This window comes from Crinia signifera, chromosome 2 (genome assembly GCF_055691185.1).
Source record: "Crinia signifera chromosome 2, ASM5569118v1, whole genome shotgun sequence".
Classification (NCBI taxonomy): Eukaryota; Metazoa; Chordata; class Amphibia; order Anura; family Myobatrachidae; genus Crinia; species Crinia signifera.
In genome coordinates this window covers 302,962,556-302,990,138 of record NC_139218.1, presented here as the reverse complement: position 1 = coordinate 302,990,138, position 27,583 = coordinate 302,962,556, and the positions used below count along the sequence as shown (strand labels likewise).

At 44.7% G+C, this 27,583-nt stretch overlaps 1 protein-coding gene and 2 long non-coding RNA genes across 4 annotated transcripts; 2 read left to right on the top strand and 1 right to left on the bottom strand.

Moving 5' to 3' along the window:
• Nucleotides 1-5,953: 5,953 nt before the first annotated feature.
• LOC146059077 (uncharacterized) lies at nucleotides 5,954-8,975 on the top strand. 2 transcript variants are annotated; one of them, XR_014470141.1, is made up of 5 exons: nucleotides 5,954-6,205; nucleotides 6,291-6,403; nucleotides 6,485-6,591; nucleotides 8,730-8,836; nucleotides 8,918-8,975. It is a non-coding gene; the product is annotated as an uncharacterized LOC146059077 (long non-coding RNA). The 2 variants fall into 2 exon arrangements; XR_014470140.1 differs by having other exon boundaries at nucleotides 5,954-6,403.
• A 1,291-nt stretch (nucleotides 8,976-10,266) lies between these two features.
• On the top strand, nucleotides 10,267-10,956 carry LOC146059075 (uncharacterized). Its single transcript, XR_014470139.1, has 3 exons — nucleotides 10,267-10,332; nucleotides 10,416-10,542; nucleotides 10,639-10,956. It is a non-coding gene; the product is annotated as an uncharacterized LOC146059075 (long non-coding RNA).
• Nucleotides 10,957-11,359: 403 nt separating this feature from the next.
• Nucleotides 11,360-14,851, bottom strand: LOC146058521 (uncharacterized). Its single transcript, XM_083170809.1, has 6 exons — nucleotides 14,601-14,851; nucleotides 14,261-14,506; nucleotides 14,133-14,155; nucleotides 13,516-13,895; nucleotides 13,120-13,434; nucleotides 11,360-13,026 (listed from the first exon to the last, which is right to left on the bottom strand). Exons 1-6 carry the CDS (start codon nucleotides 14,805-14,807, stop codon nucleotides 12,350-12,352), a joined length of 1,848 nt encoding a protein of 615 aa, XP_083026935.1. The 5' UTR covers nucleotides 14,808-14,851; the 3' UTR covers nucleotides 11,360-12,349.
• Between the last annotated feature and the right edge of the window lie 12,732 nt (nucleotides 14,852-27,583).

Below are 27,583 nucleotides of genomic sequence, written 5' to 3'. Positions count from 1 at the left end.
GCTTTCCGGATGGGTAAGTTTGCAGATGGATATTAGATGTCCTGAGTGCATGTGATGCCGTGATGTGAATATAGAGAAAGTCCACTTTTGTAAAAGCTCTTATGCATTAGAAATCACCTAAGTAATAAATGGTCCGTATATTAACATGGAATACTCGGGGCATGAACGACAAGATAAAGCGCTCTTTGGTCATGCGCCAGATTAGACAAAGTAAAGCAGATATAGTGTGTTTAACTGAAACTCACCTGACAGGAGTAAAATTACATACACTAAAAAGAGCCTGGGTGAGTCATGCATACCATGCTCCTTTCACATCTTCTGCACGGGGTACATCAGTTTTAATTAAAAAATCTGTAACATTTGTTTGTAATAGAGTTAAGGCTGACCCAAATGGTCGGTATATTTTTTTGGATTGTGTGATCAACACCAAGCATATGCAACTACTTGCGGTTTATATACCACCTCCCTTTACCTTCGATGTATTGGTAAGAGCAGCTGATTTTGTGGCAAATGTACCAGAGGCCCCAATAGTATGCATAGGGGATTTTAATAATGTGCTTGACCCCAAACTTGACAGATGGAAGAAAACCCAGATGGGAAATAGCATTAATAGTAGCTCCAGAAAATTTTGGTAATCTGATCAATGATTTAGGATGGGTGGACCCATGGAGAGTTAGAAATCCAGACGCAATTCAATATTCATGTTTTTTCTGCTTCTTACATGGCTTTCTCTAGAATTGACATGGTTTTGATATCTAGAGAATTGCTACCGTCAGTGTTGGAAGTGGGTTATAAAACCAGAGGCATTTCAGACCACTCTCCCCTGGAAATAGAAATAGAGGATAATATTGATAAAGGATGTGTTTTCTGGAAATTTAACGCTACATGGTTAACTAACACTGAAGTAATGGGAGGATTAATCGCACAATGGGGGGAGTGTTGGGATATCAATAGGGGGTCAGCACCCGATATGATAACATGGGATGCTTTCAAAGCGTATGTAAGAGGTACCCTGAAAAAAAAAAAAAAACAGGTGAAATTAAAAGAACAAATAGACAAATTATTATAGATCTGGAAAAAAAATGTAATGAATGTGAAGCAAGTTATCTGGCTACGGATACTCCCGAAACAAAAATAGCCTGGGATTATGTGAGAAATAAGTGGCTAGATCACATAAAAACCGATAACATAAAACACATGAAATTTAGCTCGCAGAAATTTTACGCCAACGCCGATAAAGCAGGTAGCTATCTGGCATATCTGGCTCATGTTGACAACCCTTCAAACTCCATCCATAAGATCCTCGATAAGAATGGGGAAATGCAGCACAAAACTGGTGATATAGGTGCAGTGTTTAGGGATTTCTTTGAAACACTGTACCTATCAAATTCCGTGTTCGATCAGGTACAAACACGGAACTTACTAAAGAGTATTAAACTGCCAACCCTACAGGAGGAGGATAGGGATGATCTTGAAGCCCCCATAAAAATAGAAGAGGTAATGGAGGCTATCTCTGCACTGCCGGGGGGTAAGGCCCCGGGCCTAGATGGTATACCCATCGATGTCTATAAAAAATATGCTGCATTTTTTGCCCCCCCCCTCCCCCGTTGATGGAACTTTTTTCCTCCTGTTTTGAGAAAGGGCAATGCCCTCAGACCATGATGGAGGCTAGAATTATACTCTTGCTTAAGCAAGGAAAAGGGTACTTATGTAATATCTGGGCTCCCGTTTTTCTTATGAGACCGCGTCCCCTTGCGGGGCTCGCTGCGCTCGCCACGCTTCGGGCACGGTGGCTCGCTGCGCTCGCCACACTATATAAAATCAACTCCATGCATAGTTGGATAGTAGGGGTATGAAAAAATGAGGTGCATTTAACATGGGAGCCCAGATAATACATAAGTACCAGGAAAAGACCCTACTGACCCCGAGGCATATAGACCCATCTCTCTGCTTCCGTCAGAGGCAAAAATACTGGCAAAGATACTGGTGACAAGGCTCAATAGACATATGAAAAAAATCATCCACCATAACCAAACAGGGTTTTTACATGGTAAATCAACTTCTATAAATATAAGGAAGGTATTTAGACATATCCAGATTCCACAAAATGTTATAGACAGTTCAGCAATAATGTCCTTAGATGCCATCAAGGCATTCGATGCTGTTGAATGGGTGTATTTGTGGGAAGTCATGAAGGCATTTGGATTTGGATCAAATTACATAAGGTGAACACCAATATTATACAGCAGCCCAACAGCTAGAGTGTCAGTTAATGGATGGACGTCCACTGCCTTCCCCCTTCACAGGGGGACAAGGCAGGGATGTCCCCTGTCCCCAAGCCTGTTTTCTTTGGCGATTGAGCCTTTGGCTTGTGCTATAAGATCCTGCCCTGAAATCAAAGGCTTTGATGCTGGACCATGTATTGATAAAATAGCATTATATGCCGATGATCTATTGATATTCCTACTAGACTATGCAAACTCAGCACCTACGATGCTACGCCTAATTGAAACTTATGGCAAGTATTCTGGATTTGGAATTAATATAAATAAGTCTAGTATACTTGCTTTGAAGCCACATCCAGCGAACGAGCCCCGTGAGATATTGCCGATCGGCTGGACTGAATCCTTTAAGTATCTCGGGATTCGAATATCAAGAGATCCTTATGAATTCAGCCAGCTAAATGTGCAACCGCTATTGGACTTTATTGCAGTAAAACTTAAATCTTGGAGAAAATTAATGATTACGGTTACGGGTCGGATCAACCTGATAAAAATGATTGTTTTGCCTAAGCTGTTATATGTTATACAGCAGTCACCAGTATACTTGCCAGTCTCGCTATTTAAAAAGATAAATAGCTTAGTATCATCATTCATCTGGAATAATAAAAGGGTTAAAATCAGGGTTGCAGACTTGCATATAATCCTCTCCGGGAGAAGCCCGGAGAGGAATCTTTCATTACGAGTTCAGGGGCGGGGGCTTACCGGTGACGTCATTAAGCCCCGCCCCCATTATGACAAATAGCCGAAATAACGATTGTGCCATTTTAGCTCCGCCCCCTACTCTGAGACCCGCGGATTGCAGCATTTAAATGCCACGATCGGGGGGGGGGGGGGGGGGGGGCTCAGTGGGGGTCCCCCTGATTCCGGGAGGGTTGCCCACCCTTCCGGGGGCTGGGAGGGGGGACCTGATTTTCGGGAGACTCCCGCAAATTCCGGGAGGGTCGGCAACCCTGGTTAAAATACAGCTGAACACGTTAATGCGGAAAAAGGAGCAACGCGGGCTTGCCCTCCCCAATTTTAGAGTGTATTATTTAGCAGGGCAGCTAATGCACATAAAAGAGTGGGTAACAGAGGAGAATGGTAACAGCCTTATAAAAACACCACATTTTTCGATCTCACTAATTAAAAAAGAACTACAAAAGGGGGAAAAAAAAGAAAGGGGTTTCTAGGATGTATGGCATGATATTGGATTCGATGTGTACAGATGGGTTGGATAAACTCAGTGAAAAATGGGTAGTAGATGTAGGGTCATTCCGGACAGGTGAATGGGAAATGGCTAAGGCCTCGGTGCAACACGCGACAAATTCGATTAAAACGCAACAAGTGCAGCTATACATCTTGCACAGATCCTACCTGTCTATGACAAGGCTGGTAAATATGTGGGGTAGGACATCCTCCCTATGTCCCAAATGTAAAAATGAGATAGGGTCATTTTGGCACTTGATCTGGGAATGTGCTGTGATAAACACCTTTTGGGGTAAAGTGATGAACACACTTGTGAATACTGGTATCCCCGAATCTATATTAAACCCCAAAAGTTGCATATTGAGCATATGTACAGATATGACAATGAACAAATTTGACAAGGCATATATATTTAATATGTGTGCCTTAGCCAAGCTGATGATTGCCAGAACCTGGCTGTCAAAAGATGGTCCAGATTATGGGCAGTATTCAATGAGAAAAGTTCTCCGTGTTTTGTGGAGAATTTGTGCTTTTTTCGCCGTGGAGAGAGTTTTTTTTTCTCCAAAGGCGAGCCACCCTATTCAATGTGACATTTTCGCCGTCGGAGAACAGTGATTTATTGCGTGCTCTCCGTCTTTTACTCGCCGCCACTCTCCGCGTGTTGTCAATGGGATTTTACATGTAGATTCTCCGTCTCTCGCCGTCACTCTCCATGAGTGTATTCAATGCGAAGATGGAGAATAAATTTCTAGGTAAAGTTCTCCGTGCCTCTCCGTGTATCCCTCGTCATCTTTTCATGGAGAAAAGTATTCTGAATTCATGCAATAAGCATTTTGCAGTGTTAATATAAACTGTACTAGTGTATTTTAATTTATTTTGAGTTTCCTTCAAGTTCATTTTGTTCTCCAAGTTCATTATAAATATATATCTGATTTATAAGTTTATTTTTTTTTTACCCAGCATGCATTATTTTACCCATGATTCTCCACACGTTTTTTACCCATGAATCACCTCCCCACCTCACTCCTTCGTTTGGCCTTTGAGGAGATAACACAGCTTTTGCAGTCTGCTGTTTGGAAACGTTTTTTCAGGGTAATTTGCGTTTTTTTGCATTTGTCTGCAATTTCTTAACACTGTCTACAGTTATGGAGTTGTTTAGGGACACTTTTGTCACGTTCATGCTGAATGCCTGCGTGGAGGAGGAATCAGATTTGGATGATGGCACTAGTGTTTCGGCGATAGCTCCATTAGGTGAGGCAGTGCGGGTTTCAGTCCCACGTCCACGCCATTTTCGTAGTAGGCGTGAACTGGGTGATCTCACCGAGGCGGAGGTGATATCTAATTATCGCCTTTCGTCTGAGGCAATCCACATGCTCTATGATCTCATGGAGCCAGACCTGGTCGCTCGGGGACGGGGCAATCACGCACTCACCGGTTTCCAGAAACTGTTGGGTGCGTTGCATTTTTTTGCGTCGGGCACATTCCAGCCCACTTTGAGCCAAACCTGCGGATACTCACAGCCGACCCTTTCGCGCTGTATAGGCCAGGTCATAAAGGCATTCCGCAAATTGACGACCCAGTTTATAAAATTCCCAGATCAAGAGAGCGGTTGGAATGAGATCAGATTTGGTTTTTATTCAAAATGGAAGTTCCCCAATGTGCTGGGCGCGATCGACTGCACCCATGTGGCGTTCAGACCACCGCGTGAAAGTGAGGAGTGTTTTCGCAATCGAAAACATTTTCACTCACTGAACGTTCAGGTGGTCTGCGACCACCGAATGAAAATTACTGATTTACTCGTGGGTTTTCCTGGGTCGGCCCACGACTCGTTCATTTTAAGCCAGTCTGCCTTGTATGCCGATTTCGAGCACGGTCGAATGCCGGACGGCTGGCTGTTAGGTGAGTAGCCTATTCCTTTTTTTTTTTTTTGTTATTGCAATACAAATATCTACAATTGTATTTTTTCATTTTTTGATATAGGTGATGGCGGTTATCCCAATAAGGACTGGCTCCTGACCCCATTGTCTGATCCGGTGGGCGAAGCTGCAGAAAACTACCAAAAGGCTCATACGACAGCGAGGGCAGTACAGATGGGTCTTTTGCCATCCTTGCTGGCGGGTCGCCAGAACGTACGCGCTGGCGACCCGCCAGCAGCCTCGCCAGCGAGGAGACTGAGACGCGCGTGCGTCTCACGCGCACGCGCGTCTCAGTCTCCGTCGCTAGCGCGACGGAAACCCTGTCCGTCTCCGCCTCAGGGAGACGGACAGGGCTAGGGGGGTTAGTGGGGGGTGCGGGCAGGCGGCGGGGACCCCGGGTTACCGCCGGCAAGCCGGCGGGGACCCGGGGGAACGCATCGAAGCGCCGTCGGAAGGGGACGCGCGCGTCCGCTTCTCACCGTCGCCATGGCGCTGGCGGGGGATGGCGGCTGGCGACGCCAGCGCCATCCCCTGCAAAGATGGGACAAGACCCATCTGTAATTGAGCGAACCTTCGGTGTCCTTAAAAGCCGGTTCAGATGTTTAGACAAGACCGGTGGAGCCCTTTTATACTCACCGGCGAAGGTTTGCGGTATAATTAATGCCTGTTGTGTGCTACACAACATTTGTATCGCAAACCGTTTGCCGGTGACTGTAGATGCCGAGGTTTTCCGGCATGGGGACCTTTCTACAGATTTGCACACCGGTATGAATGAACGAGATACAGCGAGAGCTCGACTCATCCGGACTTATTTTTCACGCTGTGAGTATTTTTATTCCATAGTTTCTTATTTTTTTATAAATATATTTTTTTAATGCTATCTATATTTTTATTTCATGTTTTTCAGAGTTTATTTGGCGTGGTTCTTTTTGTTTACATCTGTTGGCCCACTAGTTTGGTTGTTCCTTGTTGTTTGCCGATCATTTTGTTGAACTTATGCTACTTTGGAGCTGTCACCAGGTGAGCATCGCTTCCCCATGGTTATGGTGGGAGGAATGGGGCACTGTGTAATGTTAATAATACCTTCTTTTTCTCTTCTAGCTTCTTCAGTTGGAATAGTTTTTTGGGCCTACAGATGAATACCTGTGTATATGGGTAACCCCTGCTGTTGTGATGCAGCTTGCCTGATTCCCAGGAGCTGTCACCAGGTGAGCATCGCTTCCCCATGGGGAAGGTGGGAGGAATGGGGCCCTGTGTAATGTTAATAATACCTTCTTTTTCTCTTCTAGCTTCTTCAGGCGGAATGGTTTTGGGACCTACAGATGAATACCTGTGTATATGGGGAACCCCTGTTGTTGTGATGCTGCTTGCCTGATTCCCAGGAGCTGTCACCAGGTGAGCATTGCTTCCCCATGGGGAAGGTGGGAGGAATGGGGCCCTGTGTAATGTTAATAATACCTTCTTTTTCTCTTCTAGCTTCTTCAGGCGGAATGGTTTTGGGACCTACAGATGAATACCTGTGTATATGGGGAACCCCTGCTGTTGTGATGCTGCTTGCCTGATTCCCAGGAGCTGTCACCAGGTGAGCATCGCTTCCCCATGGGGAAGGTGGGAGGAATGAGGCCCTGTGTAATGTTAATAATACCTTCTTTTTCTCTTCTAGCTTCTTCAGGCGGAATGGTTTTGGGACCTACAGATGAATACCTGTGTATATGGGGAACCCCTGCTGTTGTGATGCTGCTTGCCTGATTCCCAGGAGCTGTCACCAGGTGAGCATCGCTTCCCCATGGGGAAGGTGGGAGGAATGGGGCCCTGTGTAATGTTAATAATACCTTCTTTTTCTCTTCTAGCTTCTTCAGGCGGAATGGTTTTGGGACCTACAGATGAATACCTGTGTATATGGGGAACCCCTGCTGTTGTGATGCTGCTTGCCTGATTCCCAGGAGCTGTCACCAGGTGAGCATCGCTTCCCCATGGGGAAGGTGGGAGGAATGGGGCCCTGTGTAATGTTAATAATACCTTCTTTTTCTCTTCTAGCTTCTTCAGGCGGAATGGTTTTGGGACCTACAGATGAATACCTGTGTATATGGGGAACCCCTGCTGTTGTGATGCTGCTTGCCTGATTCCCAGGAGCTGTCACCAGGTGAGCATCGCTTCCCCATGGGGAAGGTGGGAGGAATGGGGCCCTGTGTAATGTTAATAATACCTTCTTTTTCTCTTCTAGCTTCTTCAGGCGGAATGGTTTTGGGACCTACAGATGAATACCTGTGTATATGGGGAACCCCTGCTGTTGTGATGCTGCTTGCCTGATTCCCAGGAGCTGTCACCAGGTGAGCATCGCTTCCCCATGGGGAAGGTGGGAGGAATGGGGCCCTGTGTAATGTTAATAATACCTTCTTTTTCTCTTCTAGCTTCTTCAGGCGGAATGGTTTTGGGACCTACAGATGAATACCTGTGTATATGGGGAACCCCTGCTGTTGTGATGCTGCTTGCCTGATTCCCAGGAGCTGTCACCAGGTGAGCATCGCTTCCCCATGGGGAAGGTGGGAGGAATGGGGCCCTGTGTAATGTTAATAATACCTTCTTTTTCTCTTCTAGCTTCTTCAGGCGGAATGGTTTTGGGACCTACAGATGAATACCTGTGTATATGGGGAAACCCTGCTGTTGTGATGCTGCTTGCCTGATTCCCAGGAGCTGTCACCAGGTGAGCATCGCTTCCCCATGGGGAAGGTGGGAGGAATGAGGCCCTGTGTAATGTTAATAATACCTTCTTTTTCTCTTCTAGCTTCTTCAGGCGGAATGGTTTTGGGACCTACAGATGAATACCTGTGTATATGGGGAACCCCTGCTGTTGTGATGCTGCTTGCCTGATTCCCAGGAGCTGTCACCAGGTGAGCATCGCTTCCCCATGGGGAAGGTGGGAGGAATGAGGCCCTGTGTAATGTTAACAATACCTTCTTTTTCTCTTCTAGCTTCTTCAGGCGGAATGGTTTTGGGACCTACAGATGAATACCTGTGTATATGGGGAACCCCTGCTGTTGTGATGCTGCTTGCCTGATTCCCAGGAGCTGTCACCAGGTGAGCATCGCTTCCCCATGGGGAAGGTGGGAGGAATGGGGCCCTGTGTAATGTTAATAATACCTTCTTTTTCTCTTCTAGCTTCTTCAGGCGGAATGGTTTTGGGACCTACAGATGAATACCTGTGTATATGGGGAACCCCTGCTGTTGTGATGCTGCTTGCCTGATTCCCAGGAGCTGTCACCAGGTGAGCATCGCTTCCCCATGGGGAAGGTGGGAGGAATGGGGCACTGTGTAATGTTAATAATACCTTCTTTTTCTCTTCTAGCTTCTTCAGTTGGAATAGTTTTTTGGGCCTACAGATGAATACCTGTGTATATGGGGAACCCCTGCTGTTGTGATGCTGCTTGCCTGATTCCCAGGAGCTGTCACCAGGTGAGCATCGCTTCCCCATGGGGAAGGTGGGAGGAATGGGGCCCTGTGTAATGTTAATAATACCTTCTTTTTCTCTTCTAGCTTCTTCAGGCGGAATGGTTTTGGGACCTACAGATGAATACCTGTGTATATGGGGAACCCCTGCTGTTGTGATGCTGCTTGCCTGATTCCCAGGAGCTGTCACCAGGTGAGCATCGCTTCCCCATGGGGAAGGTGGGAGGAATGGGGCCCTGTGTAATGTTAATAATACCTTCTTTTTCTCTTCTAGCTTCTTCAGGCGGAATGGTTTTGGGACCTACAGATGAATACCTGTGTATATGGGGAACCCCTGCTGTTGTAATGCTGCTTGCCTGATTCCCAGGAGCTGTCACCAGGTGAGCATCGCTTCCCCATGGGGAAGGTGGGAGGAATGGGGCCCTGTGTAATGTTAATAATACCTTCTTTTTCTCTTCTAGCTTCTTCAGGCGGAATGGTTTTGGGACCTACAGATGAATACCTGTGTATATGGGGAACCCCTGCTGTTGTGATGCTGCTTGCCTGATTCCCAGGAGCTGTCACCAGGTGAGCATCGCTTCCCCATGGGGAAGGTGGGAGGAATGAGGCCCTGTGTAATGTTAATAATACCTTCTTTTTCTCTTCTAGCTTCTTCAGGCGGAATGGTTTTGGGACCTACAGATGAATACCTGTGTATATGGGGAACCCCTGCTGTTGTGATGCTGCTTGCCTGATTCCCAGGAGCTGTCACCAGGTGAGCATCGCTTCCCCATGGGGAAGGTGGGAGGAATGAGGCCCTGTGTAATGTTAATAATACCTTCTTTTTCTCTTCTAGCTTCTTCAGGCGGAATGGTTTTGGGACCTACAGATGAATACCTGTGTATATGGGGAACCCCTGCTGTTGTGATGCTGCTTGCCTGATTCCCAGGAGCTGTCACCAGGTGAGCATCGCTTCCCCATGGGGAAGGTGGGAGGAATGGGGCCCTGTGTAATGTTAATAATACCTTCTTTTTCTCTTCTAGCTTCTTCAGGCGGAATGGTTTTGGGACCTACAGATGAATACCTGTGTATATGGGGAACCCCTGCTGTTGTGATGCTGCTTGCCTGATTCCCAGGAGCTGTCACCAGGTGAGCATCGCTTCCCCATGGGGAAGGTGGGAGGAATGGGGCCCTGTGTAATGTTAATAATACCTTCTTTTTCTCTTCTAGCTTCTTCAGGCGGAATAGTTTTGGGACCTACAGATGAATACCTGTGTATATGGGTAACCCCTGCTGTTGTGATGCTGCTTGCCTGATTCCCAGGAGCTGTCACCAGGTGAGCATCGCTTCCCCATGGGGAAGGTGGGAGGAATGGGGCCCTGTGTAATGTTAATAATACCTTCTTTTTCTCTTCTAGCTTCTTCAGGCGGAATGGTTTTGGGACCTACAGATGAATACCTGTGTATATGGGGAACCCCTGCTGTTGTGATGCTGCTTGCCTGATTCCCAGGAGCTGTCACCAGGTGAGCATCGCTTCCCCATGGGGAAGGTGGGAGGAATGGGGCCTTGTGTAATTGGAATAATACCTTCTGTTTTTTTCTTCCAGCATCTTCCGTCGGTTGATCCCAAATGGCTGTGGAGTGATGTGTGTCACCCCCTACTTTTCGAACAGGCTGGACCTGATGATGTGTGCTCCATGACTACTTTATATGTCGACTTGCTGCTGTTATCAGGTGAGTGTCGCACTATCAGGAAGACATCCTTATTTGTACTTTAATATAAATCTACTTATCAATAAAAATGATAGTTGAAAAAAAATTGTCTTACAGATTCCTCCGAATATTTGGGAACACTTGCCCTGGTCCTTTACCATGAGAACAATTTGGTACATTTGCCCTGGACCTTTCGGACACTTGCCCTGGACCTATACCTTTTGGACACTTGCCCTGGACCTATACCTTTTGGACACTTGCCCTGGACCTATACCTTTTGGACACTTGCCCTGGACCTATACCTTTGGGACACTTGCCCTGGACCTATACCTTTGGGACACTTGCCCTGGACCTATACCTATACCTAAGGGCTATACCTTCTGAACATTAATGGACACTTGCAATGAATCTACACCTTGTTAACAATTTAAACACTTGACACACCACTTTTTTTTCTTTTTTTATTAGAAAAAAATTACATAATTATGTTTCATGTTAAAAATAAAAGTGTTGAGAAATTTCAATTGTCTTTCATTACTTTGTAATCTTCATTTGATTGCAGTAGAACCTACCTGTAATTAAAAACAGATAAAATAAATTAATAATGTATTTATTGCAAACACTTGCAAAGAGCAGTTGTTCTATCTCACAGGCCAAAGGCTGGAGTCCAGCGCTTGGCCTGTGCGATAACACAAGTGCACGGTTGGGTGGGTGCGTGGAGCCTGTGGAATGGAGCTTTGCTGGCGCAAACACTTGCAAAGAGCAGTTGTTCTATCTCACAGGCCAAAGGCTGGAGTCCAGCGCTTGGCCTGTGCGATAACACAAGTGCACGGTTGGGTGGGTGCGTGGAGCCTGTGGAATGGAGCTTTGCTGGCGCAAACACTTGCAAAGAGCAGTTGTTCTATCTCACAGGCCAAAGGCTGGAGTCCAGCGCTTGGCCTGTGCGATAACACAAGTGCACGGTTGGGTGGGTGCGTGGAGCCTGTGGAATGGAGCTTTGCTGGCGCAAACACTTGCAAAGAGCAGTTGTTCTATCTCACAGGCCAAAGGCTGGAGTCCAGCGCTTGGCCTGTGCGATAACACAAGTGCACGGTTGGGTGGGTGCGTGGAGCCTGTGGAATGGAGCTTTGCTGGCGCAAACACTTGCAAAGAGCAGTTGTTCTATCTCACAGGCCAAAGGCTGGAGTCCAGCGCTTGGCCTGTGCGATAACACAAGTGCACGGTTGGGTGGGTGCGTGGAGCCTGTGGAATGGAGCTTTGCTGGCGCAAACACTTGCAAAGAGCAGTTGTTCTATCTCACAGGCCAAAGGCTGGAGTCCAGCGCTTGGCCTGTGCGATAACACAAGTGCACGGTTATTGTAACTCACCATTATGCGATCATGTTGTCTCATTCTGTCCGCTTCAAAAATAGATGAGTCACGATTTCAACTCTAACCAATCTTCTTTGCAACATCTGAAAAAAAAATTAGGGAAAAATGGTGATACATCTGGCATTCAATATAACATATTTCACAAACAAAAGTAAAGATTTTTGGGAAAAAAGAAAATGTGGGATCAGATTGCTGTTTTTTGGCCCATTATTACATCCACCATTGTTAAGGAGCTCTCATCATTTCCCAACAATTTACAATGCATGCACGCGCATCCATTGCATATCTGTAACGCCCAACTCCTTTATGAACACAGCTGAAAATGTAAAAGCAGGGGTTAAATAAACACACAAAATTGAACAAAATAGAAAGAAGGGATGAGAACATAAACATAAATAAGTAAGAATTAAGATAATAGACATACAAATCAAAATATATAAGGAAATATACAACCGTGTTCACAATGTGTGCTCCTCTTCCTCCTCAGCTGGTGCTTGGGTGGTTGATGCTCTTTCAGGTGTTGAGTGTCTTGGTGGTCTGCTTGGCCTTTGGACGGTGCTTGACGGAGGTGGATGGCTGTACAGTCCAGAGTATCCTTGGTAAGACTGGGATGGACCATACATGAATGTAGGTGGATGCACAGGCTGCTGGTGTAGATGTGGCGTCGTTAGGTCTGAACTTCTTTGTTGTCCCACGTAGTCCTGTTCATTCCTGGTCCTCAGGCAGTTGGCAATTAGCATGCAGCTTGCAGAGATTTGAGTCTGGCAAGCAGACATGTTCCTCAAGGTCTCCTGTTGACACGTGACGTTCTCTACCAGCTTGTAGATTCCCGTTGTCAAAATCTGAATGCTTTCTCGAAGTCCCTTGCTGTCTTCTTGTCGTCTGCGTTCGGATTCCAGCCAGTCTTCATGACGTCGTCTTTCGATTTCTGCCCAGTCCTCTTGCCTTCGTCTTTCAATGTCAGCCATTGATGTTGCCAGCGTTTCCAGGTGCCTCTCCATGGCAGTCATCCGTTGTTCCATCATGAGGCGGTACTGGTTCTGGCTGTCTTCGATGACTGCTGCCATTTGACGTACTCTCTGCACACGTGATGGAGTCTGGCGTTGCTGGATGTCTTCAATCAGCTGCAAGTCCGCTACAATAATCAAGAAAAGATTGTCTGAGAAACTGCAAAATGACCCATTTTTATAACTGTAACACAAGGTTTAAAATAAGGATTATAGCTTACGTTGCAATGGCGGTGTTGTTATTGCATCCACCTCCTCTTCCTCCGATTCCTCTACGATATCCAGGTTGGAAAGCTGGAAACTCGGTTGTTGAATGGAAAATCCTGTTGTTTCTTCTGTTTGCTGGGAAGTAGACAAACTGCTTCCTTCAAATCCAATGAAGGTGTCTTCAGTCACATTTGAGCTTTCCAAGTGACTAAGTGGACAAAGTTCCAGGGTGAAGGTCTCTTGTGCCGTCGATTCGTCGGGTGGATTTTCCTGGTTGATGGTAGTTGGAGCTGGTGCAGTTACAGCTGCTGTGTTTTCTGCTTGAACATCTGTTATACAAATGTCAGAAAATCATTTAAGTTGAAAAGTGTAAAAAAAATTCTCATATGTTAAATATCACAAATGCTTACCCTCCTGTGGTCTTTGCGAAGAGGTTCCTGCTGGTGTTTCCTCTCGTCGTCTTCTGTGCTGTCTGGGAATCGCATCTGCCTGTGCATTCAACACTTCGGCCCGGCGTACATTAGACTCCACCGAACCTGGTACTCCTTCAACCATGATGGGATTGAAGTGGGCCTGGATGACTTCCTCCCATGGAAGCCATTTCACATGTAATGGAGAGCCTCCTCCAGTCCCCAAACCATGTTGCCGTACCTTTCCCATCTTCTTCTTCGTTTGCTGGCGACAGTCATTGAATCGTTTGTGGCATTTGTCTGCATCCTTTGGGTTGCCACTCACAGGGATCCGATATGATATCCCGGCGGTCGGGATCCCGGCGGTCGGAATCCCGACACTGGAATCCCGACCGCCGAAATCCCGACAAGGGGGGGACATGGATCGCCCCCCCTTGCGGGCTCGCTGCGCTCGCCACGCAGCGGGCCCGGTGCCTCGCTACGCTCGGCACGCTATTATATTCTCCCTCTATGGGTGTCGTGGACACCCACGGAGGGAGAAAGTTTCGGGATTTCGGCGGTCGGGATTCCAGTGTCGGGATTCCGACCGCCGGGATCCCGACCGCCGGGAAATTAACCGCATCCCACTCACAGCTGTAACCTATGATGGCAGTGAAAATATACATCAATAAATCTGGAATTAAACTGGAAAAAGGACCTTATGAACAAGTTGAATTAAAAGGATGTAAACAGCTGTAGACCGTACCTTCTCAGCAATGTATGACCAGATCTTCTTTCGCTCCTTGAAGCTGGTCTCCTGTCTGCGTACACCAAACAGCTTGTCCTGGAATTTGTACGCGTATTCCACCAGAACATTATTCTCCGTTGTAGTGAACGGAGTGTTCTCTTCCGCTGTTGCATCCTCTGTGGGTCCCTTCTTCTTCCGTCCTCTTTTTTTCTTTGGTGCAGACGGTTGTGCACCCGATCCACTGGGTTGTTCCTCATCTGTGGCCTGTTTTTTGAAAAAATGATTAAACAAAAATTAGTTTGGTTTTGATTGTATGTCATCCTGGTGTGCATATTCATTATTCCATAAGTTACAGTACCTGTCTTCTTTTAGTTATTGTTTGTGTGCGTTGCACTCCTTGTCCTTGGCTTTCCGCTACATCCTGCACCGGCCGGTTAGGATTCCTCGCCAACGTAGGAATGGTCTCCGTTTCTTCCTCCCTTGATTCCATTGCTTCCTGACTGGACTCACCTGTATGGGAAAAAAGAGGGGAAGGGGGTCCACGTGCTCTGTTTGGCCTCGACATACCTGTTGTATATAAAGGAGAAAAAAATACATGAGAAATCCGTCTGAAACACATTTACACCCCCAAAAGCCCCATGCAAGGTCAGATCACACACCCAGGAGAGGGGGGCACCCACCCCCACCCCCAAAAGCCATGCTGCATGCTTTAAAGAAAAAATGCACTTTGCAAGAAAAAAAGCACCATTTAAAAAAAAAAACCCAACTTTGCAAAGGGGGACCCAGGGCCACGCCCGAAGCAAGCTGGGCACCCCCTAAGACCCCAAAAAAGCATGCAGCATGACTTTTGGTGGAAAAAAAAAACATGAAAAACACATCTGAAACACATTTACACCCCCAAAAGCCCCATGCAAGGTCAGATCACACACCCAGGAGAGGGGGGCACCCACCCCCACCCCCAAAAGCCATGCTGCATGCTTTAAAGAAAAAATGCACTTTGCAAGAAAAAAAGCACCATTTAAAAAAAAAAAAAAACCTTGCAAAGGGGGACCCAGGGCCACGCCCGAAGCAAGCTGGGCACCCCCTAAGACCCCAAAAAAGCATGCAGCATGACAATAAAAGCCAAAAAAATCAGCAAAATCAAACAACAAAACAATATCAACTGATCACACAATGCACAACTGCCATAGCCCCCCTAAAGTGAAACCAAAACCCCCATAGCAGCCGACATAACACTACACAGATTTCTCACCTAAAAAAAAAAAAACCAATTCCACACTCCAAACTCCACTCCACTCCACTCCTCTCCTCTCCTCTCCTCTCTCCGGGGGTGCGTAGGCTCCTGAATTCAGGTAGGTTAGTAGGTGCTGAACAACTGCTCTCTGCTCTCTGCTCTCTGCAGTTCTCCAACGGCGAGAGTGCGCAGCAGAGAATTTATTTATATGGGACGGGAGAGCGGGAAATCATTCTCCCGCCCTCCTCCCATGTCACCTCATTCTCCGGATTGGCTGATACTCGCCGCGAGGGGCGGCGAGTATCAGCCGCATTGAATACTCACTAAAGTCCCGTGACGGAGAATCTCCAAACATGGAGAATCTCCGCAAAATCACGGAGAGTGCACGGCGAGCAAAAAAAAATGCTCGCCGTGCACGGAGAATATTTTCATTGAATACTGCCCTATGTGTCGTGGATAGCATTGGTCAAATACACTGTTTCACAAGAAAAGTATATATATCTGAGTAGAAATAACTTATGCACATATAAAAAAATTTGGCACAAATGGCTGGAGTCCAGTTGCACAAGTGGGTCATTATAATAGTAAATAATGACAGATAATCATAATATAAGTAAATAAAAATTTTGATGAACTATTGACACTGTATTTTTTGTGCACAGAGCACTGGGTCGGAGTCTAGTTATAGAAATGGCCTACTATAATATTAATAATAAAATATTAAACAATGATAATTACAGTATAAGTAAATAAAAATCTTGTTGGATTGTTGATATTATATTATATTATCTGTGCACAGAGCACTAAGTAGATTAATTAATAGAAATATAATAGTCACAATGGCACTTAAAAAAATAAAAATAAATAAATAAATAAAGAGGAGGGGGAAAATTGATGAATGCCCACGATGCATATACGGGTCAAGTTGGATAAGTCTATTTATTATTATTATTATTATTATTTTATTTATAAGGCGCCACAAGTGTTTCGCAGCGCCGTACTAAGTAATTTTTGTGTATAATGCTATAATATTGAGTATAATACTTTATAATAATTTATATAATGTATAATAATTTAGTATAATTTTGAGTATAATACTATTTGAGTATAATGCTGTACAAAGGCTAAAACAATCTGTGCAAATTTATAAATGTGCAAGATAGAAGTAAATATTAAAATAAAATATTATACATATGAGTAAAAAGCCACCCACCTACCCCCAATAAACAGGATAATGATAAAATTGTACCGTACTTTCATCATTCCATTAATCACCTGCTCCAGTTAATGGATGCGGGTATATTATGTCTTCCATGTATTCTTTTTTTCTTTTTCTTCTAAAAACCTACAGTAAACTGCGTGCACTATTAATGTACAGTATTTTGTAAATGTATTTGTATTGTATGTGTCCTTTGGTAAATGTATGTAAGTCATCCAGTGTATACGGTTGTTTATTCTGCAAAACATGTTTCTTAATATGTGTAACTGTAAGACTGGATTTTAAATGGTATAAAACAATAAAAATTCAAAGTAAAAAAATATATATATATATTTTGTCAGAAAGAGTGAACTAGAATAAGGGCCTCAGTTCCTGCTGGAGCCTGCAGAAAAATAGCCCTGTAATATATATATATATATATATATATATATATATATATACCACTTATGTGTCCAGGATAAAGAGACCAGCACACCACCATTTAAAGCATCTTGCCATGTATTAAAGAAAAGCTTATTTCCAACTGGTAAACATCAATGTAATTAAAGCAGGTAAAAACATGATGAACTTATCATTCCATTAGGGAGCTGCCCATACAATAAACTCCCTTTGGCCCAACAGCTGTTTCGGCGCATCAGCACCTTCTCCAAGGGCACAACTGAACTATAAACACATTGAGGTTTAAATGTGATTACACACGTGTCATGGCCGCTGCTACCACATTGCCACTAACGGTGAAGTTGGATGTGATTGGTTATGGTGAGTTTGGCGGAAGCCTTATCCTTAACCCCTTCCTGACAGAGCTAGTTTTTGCGTTCCTGACAGAGCCATTTTTTTCAAATCTGACATGTCTCACTTAAGTGGGGATAACTTTTTTTTGCTTTTACTTATCCCAGTGATTTTGAGATTGTTTTCTCGTGACACATTGTACTTCAAGTTAGTGGTAAATTTTCGTCAATACAGTCTGTGTTTTTTTGTGAAAAATACCAAAATATCGTGAAAAAATGGAAAATTTAGCGATTTGCAAAATGTTAAATTTTCTGCTTGTGAGACAAATAATCTTACCACTCAAAATAGTGAATAACTAACATAGACCATATGTCTACTTTATGTTGACATCATTATTTCAACTTCCTTTTAATTTTTTGGGACACTAGGAGGCTTACAATATGAATAGCAAATTCTCAAATTTTCAAGAAAATTTCAAACACTGATTTTTTTAGGGACCAGTTCAGTTCTGATGTGACTTTGAGGGACTTGTATGTGAGACACCCCCATAAATGATGCCATTTCAAAAAACTGCACCCCTCACAGTATTCAAAACAGCATTTTGGAAGTTTGTTAACCCTTTAGGTGTTTCACAGGAATTAAAACAAAGTGTAGGTGAAATTTCAAAATTTCTTTTTTTTTGCAGATTTGCAATTTTAATACATTTTTCTAAGGAACACAGTACATTTTACTAGAGAAATGTGACTAAAAATTGATTCCCCCAATTCTTTTGTTTTCATAAATATCCTATATGTGGCCCTAGTGTGCACGGTGACCAAACCACAGGCTTCATAATAGAAGGAGCACCTACTTGATTTTGGAGCCTCCTTTTTATGAGATTATTTTTTAGGCACCATGTAGGTTTCTAGGCACCATAAGATGCTAAAAGTTAGGAACCCCCCCACAAGTGACCCCATTTTGCAAACTACACCCCTCAGGGAATTCATCTAGGGGTATAGTGTACATTTCAAACCCCCAGGGGTTTCACCAATTGTGGTACAACTGGGCAGTGAAAATGAAAAATTATTTTTTTTACACAAAAATGCAGTTCTGGCTCCAAATTTGTCATTTTCAGAAGGTATGAAGGAGACAAAGCACCCCAAAATCTGTGCCCCAATTTCTCCCGAGTACGGCAATGCCTCACATGTGACCAAAAAATACCAGTTGGGTGCATGGCAGGACTCAGAAGGGAAGGAGTGATTTTTGGATTTTGCAGCTCAGATTCTGGTGGAATTTTGGTGGGTGCTATGTCGCATTAGCAAGACCCCCCAAGCACCAATACAGTGGAACCCCCCCACAAGTCACCCCATTTTGAAAACTACACCCCTCAGGGAATTCATCTAGGGGTATAGTGTACATTTCAAACCCCCAGGGGTTTCACCAATTTTGATACAAGTGGGCAGTGAACATGAAAAATTACATTTTTTTACACAAAAATGCAGTTCTGGCTCCAAATTTTTCATTTTCAGAAGGTATGAAGGAGAAAAAGCACCCCAAAATCTGTGCCCCAATTTCTCCCGAGTACGGCAATGCCTCACATGTGACCAAAAAATACCAGTTGGGTGCATGGCAGGACTCAGAAGGGAAGGAGTGATTTTTGGATTTTGCAGCACAGATTCTGGTGGAATGAATGGTGGGTGCTATGTTGCACCAATACAGTGGAACCCCCCCACAAGTCACCCCATTTTGCAAAGTACACCCCTCAGGGAATTCATCTAGGGGTATAGTGTACATTTCAAACCCCCAGGGGTTTCACCAATTTTGATACAAGTGGGCAGTGAAAATGAAAAATTACATTTTTTTACACAAAAATGCAGTTCTGGCTCACAATTTTTCATTTTCAGAAGGTATGAAGGAGAAAAAGCACCCCAAAATATGTGCCCCAATTTCTCCCGAGTACGGCAATGCCTCACATGTGACCAAAAAATACCAGTTGGGTGCATGGCAGGACTCAGAACGGAAGGAGTGATTTTTGGATTTTGCGGCTCAGATTCTGGTGGAATTTTGGTGGGTGCTATGTCGCATTAGCAAGACCCCCCAAGCACCAATACAGTGGAACCCCCCCACAAGTCACCCCATTTTGAAAACTACACCCCTCAGGGAATTCATCTAGGGGTATAGTGTACATTTCAAACCCCCAGGGGTTTCACCAATTTTGATACAAGTGGGCAGTGAAAATGAAAAATTACATTTTTTTACACAAAAATGCAGTTCTGGCTCAAAATTTTTCATTTTCAGAAGGTATGAAGGAGAAAAAGCACCCCAAAATCTGTGCCCCAATTTCTCCCGAGTACGGCAATGCCTCACATGTGACCAAAAAATACCAGTTGGGTGCATGGCAGGACTCAGAAGGGAAGGAGTGATTTTTGGATTTTGCAGCACAGATTCTGGTGGAATGAATGGTGGGTGCTATGTTGCACCAATACAGTGGAACCCCCCCACAAGTCACCCCATTTTGCAAAGTACACCCCTCAGGGAATTCATCTAGGGGTATAGTGTACATTTCAAACCCCCAGGGGTTTCACCAATTTTGATACAAGTGGGCAGTGAAAATGAAAAATTACATTTTTTTACACAAAAATGCAGTTCTGGCTCACAATTTTTCATTTTCAGAAGGTATGAAGGAGAAAAAGCACCCCAAAATCTGTGCCCCAATTTCTCCCGAGTACGGCAATGCCTCACATGTGACCAAAAAATACCAGTTGGGTGCATGGCAGGACTCAGAAGGGAAGGAGTGATTTTTGGATTTTGCAGCTCAGATTCTGGTGGAATTTTGGTGGGTGCTATGTCGCATTAGCAAGACCCCCCAAGCACCAATACAGTGGAACCCCCCCACAAGTCACCCCATTTTGAAAACTACACCCCTCAGGGAATTCATCTAGGGGTATAGTGTACATTTCAAACCCCCAGGGGTTTCACCAATTTTGATACAAGTGGGCAGTGAAAATGAAAAATTACATTTTTTACACAAAAATGCAGTTCTGGCTCGAAATTTTTCATTTTCAGAAGGTATGAAGGAGAAAAAGCACCCCAAAATCTGTGCCCCAATTTCTCCCGAGTACGGCAATGCCTCACATGTGACCAAAAAATACCAGTTGGGTGCATGGCAGGACTCCGAAGGGAAGGAGTGATTTTTGGATTTTGCAGCTCAGATTCTGGTGGAATTTTGGTGGGTGCTATGTCGCATTAGCAAGACCCCCCAAGCACCAATACAGTGGAACCCCCCCACAAGTCACCCCATTTTGCAAACTACACCCCTCAGGGAATTCATCTAGGGGTATAGTGTACATTTCAAACCCCCAGGGGTTTCACCAATTTTGATACAAGTGGGCAGTGAAAATGAAAAATTACATTTTTTTACACAAAAATGCAGTTCTGGCTCAAAATTTGTCATTTTCAGAAGGTATGAAGGAGACAAAGCACCCCAAAATCTGTGCCCCAATTTCTCCCGAGTACGGCAATGCCTCACATGTGACCAAAAAATACCATTTGGGTGCATGGCAGGACTCAGAAGGGAAGGAGTGATTTTTGGATTTTGCAGCTCAGATTCTGGTGGAATTTTGGTGGGTGCTATGTCGCATTAGCAAGACCCCCCAAGCACCAATACAGTGGAACCCCCCCACAAGTCACCCCATTTTGCAAACTACACCCCTCAGGGAATTCATCTAGGGGTATAGTGTACATTTCAAACCCCCAGGGGTTTCACCAATTTTGATACAAGTGGGCAGTGAACATGAAAAATTACATTTTTTACACAAAAATGCAGTTCTGGCTCAAAATTTTTCATTTTCAGAAGGTATGAAGGAGAAAAAGCACCCCAAAATCTGTGCCCCAATTTCTCCCGAGTACGGCAATGCCTCACATGTGACCAAAAAATACCAGTTGGGTGCATGGCAGGACTCAGAAGGGAAGGAGTGATTTTTGGATTTTGCAGCACAGATTCTGGTGGAATGAATGGTGGGTGCTATGTTGCACCAATACAGTGGAACCCCCCCACAAGTCACCTCATTTTGCAAACTACACCCCTCAGGGAATTCATCTAGGGGTATAGTGTACATTTCAAACCCCCAGGGGTTTCACCAATTTTGATACAAGTGGGCAGTGAAAATGAAAAATTACATTTTTTTACACAAAAATGCAGTTCTGGCTCAAAATTTTTCATTTTCACAAGGAATGAAGGAGACAAAGCACCCCAAAATCTGTGCCCCAATTTCTCCCGAGTACGGCAATGCCTCATGTGTGACCAAAAAGTGGCAGGACTCAGAAGGGAAGGAGTGATTTTTGGATTTTGCAGCACAAATTCTGGTGGAATGATGGTGGGTGCTATGTCGCATTAGCAAGACCCCCCAAGCACCAATACAGTGGAACCCCCCACAAGTGACCCCATTTTGCAAACTACACCCCTCAGGGAATTCATCTAGGGGTATAATGTACATTTCAAACCCCCAGGGGTTTCACCAATTTTGATACAACTGGGCAAAATTACATTTTTTTACACAAAAATGCAGTTCTGGCTCAAAATTTTTCATTTTCACAAGGTTTGAAGGAGAAAAAGCACCCCAAAATATATGCCCCAATTTCTCCCGAGTATGGCAATGCCTCATATGTGACCAAAAAATACCAGTTGGGTGCATGGCAGGACTCAGAAGGGAAGGAGTGATTTTTGGATTTTGCGGCTCAGATTCAGGTGGAATGAATGGTGGGTGCTATGTGGCATTAGCAAGACCCCCGATGCACGGTGAATTGATGGACCTAATAATCCATAGATGTGTGGTATATTTTAAAACACTCCTTTATGCAAAGGCCGGGTTTGTCAGGGCAAGTTTCACAGTGGAAAATAGTTTCCTTTCTTATTCCCCTTTTATAACAAACTTTGCACCTTTTTTGTGTCCTGCCCTTTTTTGCAGTGGAGGGGATTTCGTTGGGAAAATGCTGCCCTGGTACAATACGGGGGCCAGTACTAGAAGTACTGGGGCCCTCTGCCTGCTGGTTCCCAAATATCAGGCCCTTTATGACTTCCTCTTGAAAGTGCATAAATGTCCCCCTCTGGCCGGTAGAACGGAATAGCACGTAAGCGTTATACAGTGCCATCTGGATGATATACACGGCCAGCTTCTTGTACCAGATTTTTGTTTTCCGCAGGGCACTGTACGGCTTCAGTACCTGATCTGAAAGATCCACTCCGCCCATGTACCTATTGTAATCCAGGATACAATTAGGTTTTGAGGTGTGGGTACTGGTACCTCGTACAGGGACGGAGGTGGTACTGTCTCCGTGAATTGTTGTCAGTATAAGGACATCCCTCTTGTCCTTATATTTGACCAACAACATATTTTCAGTGCATATTCCCCTGCTTTCACCCCTTCTCATTACTTGGGCAATGTGCGTTTTTGGGAGGCCTCTTTGGTTCTTGCGCACAGTACCGCAAGCTGCTGTACCTCTTGAACCAAGGGCCTTAAACAGGGGGATGCTAGTGTAAAAGTTATCCACATAGAGGTGATAACCTTTATCCAGGAAGGGGTGCACTAAATCCCAGACAATTTTTCCACTAACACCTACGAGGGAGGGGGGGCATTCTGGCGGTTCAATACTTGAATCCTTCCCTTCATATACCCTAAACCTGTGGGTGTACCCTGAGGTGCTTTCACACAGTTTATACAATTTTATGCCATACCTTGCCCTCTTATTGGGAAGGTACTGGCGGAATTTAACCCTTCCTTTAAAATGTAAAAGGGACTCGTCCACACAAATGAATTGTTGGGGGATGTACATCTCCTCAAATTTGGCGCTGAAATGATCAATGACCGGCCTGACTTTGAATAGCCGGTCAAAGGTGGGATCATCTCTGGGTGGGCACTGTGCATTATCGCTGTAATGCAGAAATTTAAGGATCATCTCAAAACGAGTCCGGGTCATGGCCATACGGTAAAATGGGGTGCTGTACAGAACATCTGTACTCCAATATTGCCTAATTTCTGGCTTTTTTACTATGCCCATATGAAACACCAGACCCCAAAACGCCATCATCTCTACTGCATCTACAGGGGTCCACCTAGCAAATGATGACGTGGGGTTTTGAGCAATAAACTGCTGGGCATATAAATTAGTTTGGTCCACCATTAAATTTATAAAATCATCAGAGAAAAATAATTTGAAGAAGTCAATTTCTCTGAGACCTGTGGAATCAAATTGGATTCCTGGGATGGCCAAAAACTCAGGAACCTGGGGCTCAAAATTGGCTGGTGGTGGGATCCATACGGGATCAATCATTGGGGGGGGGTCTCAGCTGCTCTACGGGGGCGTCTTTGAGGGGGTCCCTCATCACTAGAGGAGGAAGATGAGGTTAACACAAATCCTTCAAATTCCCCGCTTGCCTCACTGGCTGTGTCACTGTCAGAGGCAAGCATGGCATATGCCTCCTCCGCTGAGTACATTCTTCTGGATGACTGGGATGACATTTGGGATGACCTTTGGGATGCCATTTTTATTTTTGTGTTTGTGGTTGTGAAATGTTTCAACACGTGTATAGTGTAGGGGGGGGTACAAACTTTATTTCAACCAGGTAGTGTGTATGTAGTGCAGAAAAAAAAAAAAAAAAAAAAAAAAAAAAAAAAGGTCCTGCACCAAAAATTGAGCACAGATGTTAGTCAGTAACGACCGTCACTGAACAGCGCTCAAAGGCAACAGGAATTTATTAAAAAAAAAAAAAAAAAAAAAAGGTCCTGCACCAAAAATTGAGCACAGATGTTAGTCAGTAACGACCGTCACTGAACAGCGCTCAAAGGCAACAGGAATTTATTAAAAAAAAAAAAAAATCAACCCTGTGCCGAAAAAGCTGATCAGTGATGTACGTCACTGATCAGCGCACAGTGGCCACAGGACACCCACAAAATCACAGTGTGTGTAAAAATACCCACAGCACCCTCAAAAAAAAAAAAAAAGGTGAGGGGCAGCAGGTGCACAACCTTTGGTGCAACTGGCAGGTATATATTTCCTGCAGACACAAAATATAGCACTCTATCACTCTCTGTCACTCTCTCTCTCTATCTCTCACTATCTATCACTCTATGACACTGCAGCACTGACAGGAATTTAAAAAACAAACCCCTGCACCCCCAAAAAAGTTGCTGATCACCTCAGATATAGTGATCAGCACAAAAGGCGGGGGCAGCAGACACAAAATTTAGCACTCTCTATCACTCTCTCTCTCTATCTCTCACTATCTATCACTCTATGACACTGCAGCACTGACAGGAATTTACAAACCCCTGCACCCCCAAAAAAGTTGCTGATCACCTCAGATATAGTGATCAGCACAAAAGGCGGGGGCAGCAGACACAAAATTTAGCACTCTCTATCACTCTCTCTCTCTCTCTCTCTCTCTATCTCTCACTATCTATCACTATCTATCACTCTATGACACTGCAGCAAACCCCTGCACCCCCAAAAAAGTTGCTGATCACCTCAGATATAGTGATCAGCACAAAAGGGGGGGGCAGCAGTCAGTTATATAAAAAATATATATCACAATCTGTCACTATCTCTCTATCTCTCTCTCTCTATCTCTCTCTCTATCTATAACTCTATTACACTGCAGCAAAATATAGCACTCTCTGTCACTAGGCCTCTCTATCTCTCTCTATCTCTCTCTATCTCTCTCTATCTCTCTCTATCTCTCTCTCTCTAGCTAACTGCAGCAGCACAACACAGCACAACACAGCACAACACAAGTAGCAAGATCCAGGCAGTGATCAGGTAAGTATTTTGCACGGTTTGCACGGATCAGGTCAGTATACTGCGGCAGCCAGGCACGGTGACCACACTGCACGCAATTCCAGACCGGAATGGCGTCTGCAGTGCAGTCACCGTTAGTTTAAACCCCCCTCCATGGCTGTGATTGGTCCGTCGGTCCGACGAACCAATCACGGCCTTTGGGGGCGGGCGGGGTGAGGTGGGGTGACACCAGTGTCACCCTTACACCCCACGGTGATTGTGGGTTCTTGTGAGTACTTCCCGACCATGACGTATATATACGTCAAATGTCGGGAAGGGGTTAATGTTTGGGTGATATTTGCACTAGTAAGCATCAGGGGCGGATCCAGGATAAAATGACAGGGGGGGCACCATGATAAAAAAGGGTTTGGGTGGGGGAGGGGTGGTGTTAGTGGTGCCAGTGTACATGCTAAGAGAGCGGCAGGAGAGGGTGGGAATGGAATTAAAAATAGGCCCCGGCATTTAAAGTATGCAGGCCCACCATGGCGACAAAAGTGAAGGATGTAGTTGTGCGCGCGCCAAAGGCGCGCTCCAGAAAAGGGTGTGTGGCCACTCAACAGGGGGCGTGTCAACACCATATACAACTTCTACACATTATGCAACAAAATACTAGACCCCATTATACTTGGGGTCTAGTATTGATGCCAAATGGAATGAGCCAAAATTGACATAATGCCACATGGATTGAGCCAAAATTCAAATAATGCCACATGGATTGTGTCAAAATTCACATAATGCCACATGGATTGTGCCAAAATTCACATAATGCCACATGGATTGTGCCAAAATTCACATAATGCCAAATGGATTGATCCAAAATTTACATAATAACACACACGGATTGAGCCAAAATTCACATAATGCCAAATGGATTGTGTCAAAATTCACATAATGCCACACGGATTGAGCCAAATGCATAAAATGCCATACGGATTGAGCCAAAATTCAGATAATGCCACATGGATTGAGACAAAATTCACATAATGCCACACGGATTGAGCCAAAATTTACATAATGCTACACGGATTGGGAAAAAAATCACATAATGCCACATGGATTGAGCCAAAATTCACATAATGCCACACGGATTGAGACAAAATTCACATAATGCCACATGGATTGAGCCAGAATTCACATAATGCCACACAGATTAAGCCAAAATTCACAATACACTTCATAAACAGGGACAATGTCCACCAAATGCGCGCATTAAACATTTACACCATAATGTCCATTACACGTTAAGTTACACGCCATTATGTCCATTATGTGTTATGCCAAACACCATAATGCCTATTAAAAATTATGCTACATAAGTGCTGCTTCTCTACATGCTCATTGCCAAGGGTTCCATGCTCATTGCCAGATGTTCCATGCTCGTTGCCATGTGGGATTACATGCTCATTGCCAAGGGGGAATACATGCTCGTGGTAAATGGGGGACAGCCGCCGCCAGGCAGAAGTGATAGTCACTGACAGTGGCAGAGCCTGGCTGTATTCAGAGCACTGCAGGTCCCGGCTATTTGAAATAATACCCCTTTCACACCAGAAAATGCATTCCCAGGTTGGCCCCTTTTACACCAGCCTAGTCCCTGCATTTTCTGGTGTGAGGGGGAGAGAAAACCACCCCTCCCCCCTTTAACCAGTATCTTATTTAACCGGCTATATCTTCGGAACCAACTGACCCATTTACATGAGACAAGTATTATATTGAAGAACTTTTGAGTGGGCTTTGAATGATTTTGGTCCAGTGAAACTGGAACGTTTGGTTCCAAAGTAATCTGCCCTCATCATGAACAGCCATGAAATTACATTTAAAAAAAAAAATCGGTTTACACGCAATATCTCTGGAACCGATTGACAGATTTGGACCAGCCTGGTATCATATTGAAGGCCCAGCGATTTGGAATTGAATGCTATCAACCACAAGCTTCTGATGCCAGGGCGGGAACTGGCAGCCGTCGGAACCGGGTGGGGGTCGGAATTGACGGGTCCCATATTATCCTATGGGGAAAAAACGTTACAGGTTTGCCAGGCGATATCTCCGGTTCCCGGGGGGCTAGAGTCACGGGGCTGGGCTCGTTGGAAAGCCCTAGTCCTCAGCTACAAAATAAATGACAGGGGGGCACGTGCCCGGGTGCCCCCCCCCCTGAATCCGCCACTGGTAAGCATCCCCTGTTATTTCTACATTTTTTTTTATTTATTTACTAGTAGTGGATTAAAGGGATGCTGGCCAGAGGATAATTGTGCTGAGTGCACTACACCTGGCGAGATTGGACCTAATTCAAGCCCAATCTGAAGGGGACAAATTCGGTCTCATTCCAATGGTAGGGAGTCTGTGTATGCGC

Coding starts and splice junctions, on each gene's coding strand:
- LOC146058521 (XM_083170809.1), bottom strand. CDS start 14,807: ATGTCGAGGCCAAACAGAGCACGTGGACCCCCTTCCCCTCTTTTTTCC. Junction 14,507..14,600: donor CAATAACTAAAAGAAGACAG/GTACTGTAACTT, acceptor TTCAAAAAACAG/GCCACAGATGAGGAACAACC. Junction 13,027..13,119: donor AACAACACCGCCATTGCAAC/GTAAGCTATAAT, acceptor TGATTATTGTAG/CGGACTTGCAGCTGATTGAA.